At 44.5% G+C, this 5,494-nt stretch overlaps 1 protein-coding gene across 1 annotated transcript in view; it reads left to right on the top strand.

Annotated features, from left to right (window-relative positions):
• The window catches only part of LOC102312777 (calmodulin-1), a 12,475-nt gene extending 7,305 nt beyond the window's left edge, over positions 1-5,170 (top strand). The window contains exons 4-6 of the mRNA XM_005917087.2: positions 2,244-2,350; positions 3,231-3,366; positions 4,077-5,170. Coding sequence (XP_005917149.1) covers positions 2,244-2,350; positions 3,231-3,366; positions 4,077-4,105 — 272 coding nt within the window. The 3' untranslated portion in view covers positions 4,106-5,170. The remainder of the gene's footprint in view (positions 1-2,243; positions 2,351-3,230; positions 3,367-4,076) is intronic.
• Positions 5,171-5,494: the final 324 nt, after the last annotated feature.

The raw sequence follows: 5,494 nt of genomic DNA, 5'->3' as shown, positions 1-5,494 counted from the left end.
ACACACACACACACACACACACACACACACACACACACACACACACACACACACACACACACACACACACACACACACACACCATCACTAACATCCCCTTGTTCTGCCTCTGCCTCCCTTGGCTGATGCAATCTAGGTCAGACAGCAGTGAAGCTAGTAATGGAAAATAAAAGTGGTTACATAAGGCCTCTCTGCGCTTTGCACATCCAGTACCCACATCAGCAGCCATGGGATGTCAGCTGGCCCATTGAAAATCAGCTTTATTTACCAAACAAGGAGGCTGGGGTAAAGAATTACAACAAATGGAGACAGGATGGAAGGCTTTAGCTAGAGACGGCACTGTGTCGGTGTGGTATCAGATAGAAATGCTGGTTTTTAATTCGCCACCGCACAGAGTTGAGCACGAAAGCATAACCACACATGCTGTAAAACACCCGGGAGCTATTATATTCCTCAGCCTAAAAGAAGATCACATCATGTTTAAGACAGGATAAAAAACAAGCGTAATTATGAATTAAAATACAAGCTTTAGCTGCAGCACATCACTCGTCATCATTACACAACCCGACCCTTCCTTCCCGGCTCTGGGATGGAAGCTGGCTTTATGATGCAGGAAAATCCAATGACCACACACAAGTGTCGAGATGCCTCAGCCTTCTATAGTTTGCGTCAGCACCTCTTATGTGTAATCGCACCATCTCCCACTCGGTTCACTCCTTACATTCTCTCCTCTTCACATCTCCCTCATCTCCAGCTCCCTCTCTGCCACCCACTCACTCCCTCCCTCTCTTTTTTTCTCTCTCTTTATCTTACCACCCTTTTCTCTTCCTCTTCCCATCTGCCTTCCTCCCTATCTTCATCCATCTGCTTCTACCCTTCTTCCTCATTTGCTGTTGCAGCTGGCCTGAGGTGCAGCTGTACAGATATCGCTCAAGGGCTACCTCTCTTGTTATTTTCCCCCTTGGATTGTGGTCCCCCCCCAATATCCATCTCTCCCAACCCCCCAGTGGCAGCATGTGTTTTCCCTTCGGTGCTGCTTGATGTCTCTGTGTTAGATAACAGGTCCTTAGATTGCTACCGCAGGCCATGAGATCGCCATCTGCCCCATCACATTACGACATTCCTTTTTTGATATACACGTCCATCCTCTTGTTCACTCTTTAGCTCTCCCTCTAAGGCATGCTCTGCCATTGGTTAATCTGCCCACAATCCCACCCCAGGGCTAATCCTCATGGTTACTTTGCCCTTGGTGTCCCTGACCTTCATTTCAATTCCCTCATAAATTTCTGGGTATTTTTTGTCACTTGTTAATGAAAATACATTTCCCATAGTTCTTACTGATTCTTCAGATCTTGTAATAGATCTGGAGATCTGTTACGTCCCCCACCAGCTTTCCCAGCCTCCTTCTTATGGTGTTATTGGTGAGCCACTAAGCTCCCCATAGAGCCTTGCACTGTCAGGAATGTCTGATCCTTTGGTAATCCTGTCTTGACAACACCTACATGGATATTGATCGATTTGCACACACATGCATGTGTCACTAGCATAGCAGCTACCATTAGCACCATCTGGAAAGCCATCGCTGGTTCACGTGTGCCAGATATTGCACTTTTTCTGCAAACAAAATAGCAGATATTTCACAGGGAACAGGAGCAACAAAGATGGATAGGAGGGACGGAGCGTCCAGACCTTTTCTCGCTCTCCCTCCAGCCTCAGTTTGTGACTGTGGGGCCACAAGAGATCTTTCAATACATGCAGGCTCCTTGAAGGCAAAGCTGCACAGTACACTAAATGTCTGCATTATGGATGACTGCTCATGGGTCCCCTCACTGCAATCCTGCTGCGTTGCTTATAACATACGCAACATTTTCCAAGGGCTTCCCCTAAGGAAGAAAAGGAAGCACATACATACACAGAGTCACCCTCACACATCCTCCTCCTCCTCCTCCTCCCAGCCTTCAGTAGATATGTTTAGCACAGCAGTAAAGGTGTATGATAAATTATTTTTGAACTGTTCAGCCTCAAGCTTCACTGTCAGAAACATCTTTGAAGAGCAGACGTGGCCTAAATGCTAATATAAATGTTTCTGTAATACACAGCAGCAGCAGAAGGACATAAATGAGTATTTTTGTGCTTTTCATCAGCTAAATGCTGCGTTGTATTATGTCTACTTATCAGTGTTTGCTTTTACGTAATTGCAGTTTTTTGCTGATTAAACGCGCCCCGTTGATCACCCATTGCAGGTAATGGAACCATTGACTTCCCAGAGTTCCTGACCATGATGGCCAGAAAAATGAAGGACACAGACAGCGAGGAGGAGATCCGCGAGGCTTTCCGGGTATTCGACAAGGTAAATAAGCTTTTAAGAGCATCATTAAGGAATTACAGCACAGCTTTCCAAGCTGAAGTTTTGGTTTTGGTGGAACAAGAGGTCGACGGATTGTTAAATAAATGGTAAATGGCCTGTATTTGTATAGCGCTTTACTTGGTCCCTAAGGACCCCAAAGCACTTTACACATAATAACAAATAAGCCCGATAATTCAGAGCAGGGAGAGCTTTTTGTTTTCTTTGTCCTTTTTAAGATTAGTTTTAGAGGGGGAAGAAATGCAGCAAATGCTTTGGTAACGCAGGGACTAAATGGCATTTGGATGCATGTGGTATGCGCCTTAACCTCTTGGTTATTAAGTTGCATGATAATGTAAATTTATTACAGCAGGCCAGGCTAGTGTTCAATTAAAGGAGAGCTATTCTATTCATTTCCAGCTCAGTGGTTTTTATTTTGGACTCTACTACAGTAGCGTTAGACAATCCACACAATAATCCTTAGTTGTCTCGTTCTTGGCCGTTGTGAAGCCCCTCAGTTCCTCCTCTGTGTGGAACAAGCTGCCTTTCTTCCTCCTTTATGTCAGCCTTCTTCTGATTGGCTGCCCTTCCTAAACAGAGTTTGAACAGCAGGTGGGTCAAACTTTTTTGAGATGACCATATCGGGAATATCCTATTTCTTTGACATGAAGATCCAAGAATAGAATACGAGCATCTCCCGTTGTAACAGTAGCCTGTATGTGACAGAAAATAGACCTGATGCAAAGAAAAGTCGTCTGTTCGTTTACTTCCTGCTTGCGTAACACCTTCTCCTTACTTACTTACTCCATTTTTACCTGAGCACTTGTCAGCCTGCAGGGTATTTGTTTTACCGCTTGATGCGATTGTTCCCGTGCTCCGTTTCTAGGACGGAAATGGCTACATTAGCGCCGCAGAGCTGCGTCACGTCATGACGAACCTGGGAGAGAAGCTAACGGACGAGGAGGTGGACGAGATGATCAGAGAAGCAGACATCGACGGAGACGGACAGGTCAACTACGAAGGTAAAAGACTGTGACGAAGGAAAGTGCATGCTAAAATGTCAGGCTACACAAATAGCTTTAGTTTCTAGGCCAGGGTGCGAGCTTTTATTAAACAGGGAGAACGGAGCGCTTCATTTGCCAAACTGTATTTCTCTGAGGGCGACCGCAAGACAAGCCAGCCGCACATTATATTAGTTATTAGATGGGGGGTATAGATGGAGCCTGCTGAAACAGAGATAGGAGAAAGCCATCCTTCTGAATTATCATCAGTGCGCCAGGAGCCTTTTCACTCTTTCTCCCTCGTCCTCCCTTCCTCCCACTGTTGGTCCCCTGGCACATTACACGAGAGACTGCGCTCATTTTCTAGAAGGCTGTTGATATATTATGAACAGTCCATAAGTCCTGGCTGCAAAGTGCCCTACTTCTACACTCCGACCGGATACACGAAAACCTCCTTTTATTTGTTCACTCTTGTCAGTTTCACCATCACATTTCTCCCCAGCTGTAAGCACAACGCTCGAGCTTTTTAATCAAACGGGTTTAATGAGATGAACACGGAAGCTGTTTGGAAAGGGGACACTAATTAGTATGTGTGTTCTGAACCTGCTCAAGTTGATTAAAAAATTAATAAAGCATTGAACAATTTAGCAGGTGACTGCTCTTACTGGCTGTGCCAAAGCCTCACACCCAATGTCCTCATTGTCTCTTGTCCCCTCTCTCTCTGTTTCCAGAGTTTGTACAGATGATGACTGCAAAGTGAAGCTTGCCTGCCCCGTCCTGCCCCCTCTTAGAAGAAAAACAAACAAAAAAAGGATAAAAAAAAAATCAAAATGTTTTACTTACCTCTTGGAAAAAATGTTCATTTATTCATACTGTTTCTGTATAGAAAATAATTGAATGTTGAAATAAAATATCCTTCTGTCCACACAGGAAAAATATAAAAACATACAAAAAATATCTGCATGAAAATGGTTAGTGATCCTGTCCCCTCCCCCCCGGAGATCAGTTTAGCATCAGTACTTAACAAGTAAAAATAATAATGACAAACCCTGTAACTCCCTTCAGACTAAAGCAGCAGCATTTGGTGAACTCCTTCCAGTTCCATTTGCTAGTGGTAAAGTCTGGGCTGGCCATCTCTTCTTTCTCTCTGTTTTCTGTTCTTCATGCATGCAGCTTGAGACCGGAGCACTAACCTAACCCTCCGACCCCTCCCTCACCTCCGCCCCTCCTCCGGGCTACCAGAGCGTGCTGATTCCACTATGAGCTGTCCTCTTGTTGGTTTGGTACAGTTTTTTGTATTTGGAGAGGAACTCTGTACTGTTAAGATGAGAGAATATAACAGGTTCTAACTCAAGCGTTTAAGTGGAACGGGACTTAATGTATGCTAGATAAAAAGTGGAAAAAACAAAACCCCACAATGTACAAAAAACATTTTCAAATGTTTGGCATGTTCTTTTGTTTTTGTTTTGTTATTTGGACGGCCATCTTAGTAGTTGTGCGTCCCGCCCTTTGAAAGGAGGGGGGACTTAAAGAGTCTTACGGTGAGCTTTCTCATTTCTTTTTTCTTATCTTTCTTTTTTCTCGCTGAGATGCAGTGTCTGTCCTCTTTTCTTGCAAGAGAGAATCACTGGCCTTCACTTTTCTTCTTCTGTTTCTCGACTCAGACGTGAGCATAGTGAGGGGTGTACTGTGTTCGCAGCGCATGCTGTTAGGAGTGTCGGCACACCGGTCTTTGCAGATGTTCTTCTGAGTTCAGTTTACATTCATTCCAAGTTGTACATGCTAGTCTTTATTTTTTTTTTCAAATAAAAGACCATGAACTTTATCGTGTCTTATGTCATTTTTCTTATGCTTGATTGTGAAAATGATCTATAAAGACAGCATAATGAGTCTGTATGTTGTTTACCGACTAGACAAATGTGTCAACAATAAATAATTCTGATCATCCTCTCCATGTGCCGTGTCTTTGGGTGGTGCTGAGAAGGACCGGGTGGTGTGTGATACTCCTTTACATGGCGGTGAGGTTTACGGAGAGCGAGCGCTCGCAGGGGAAGGAGAGGCAGCAGGATGTGTTTGCTTTCCCGCTCAGCCGTGGATATACATACACATCCGTGACGCCTCTTCCCTCTCGAGACCCAGCTGGTTGCTA

Source organism: Haplochromis burtoni, unplaced genomic scaffold, assembly GCF_018398535.1.
Source record: "Haplochromis burtoni strain Fernald_Lab_line unplaced genomic scaffold, NCSU_Asbu1 Contig_22, whole genome shotgun sequence".
Classification (NCBI taxonomy): domain Eukaryota; kingdom Metazoa; phylum Chordata; class Actinopteri; order Cichliformes; family Cichlidae; genus Haplochromis; species Haplochromis burtoni.
The sequence above is the reverse complement of the archived record's forward strand: the minus strand, read 5'-3'. Positions and strand labels throughout refer to the sequence as shown.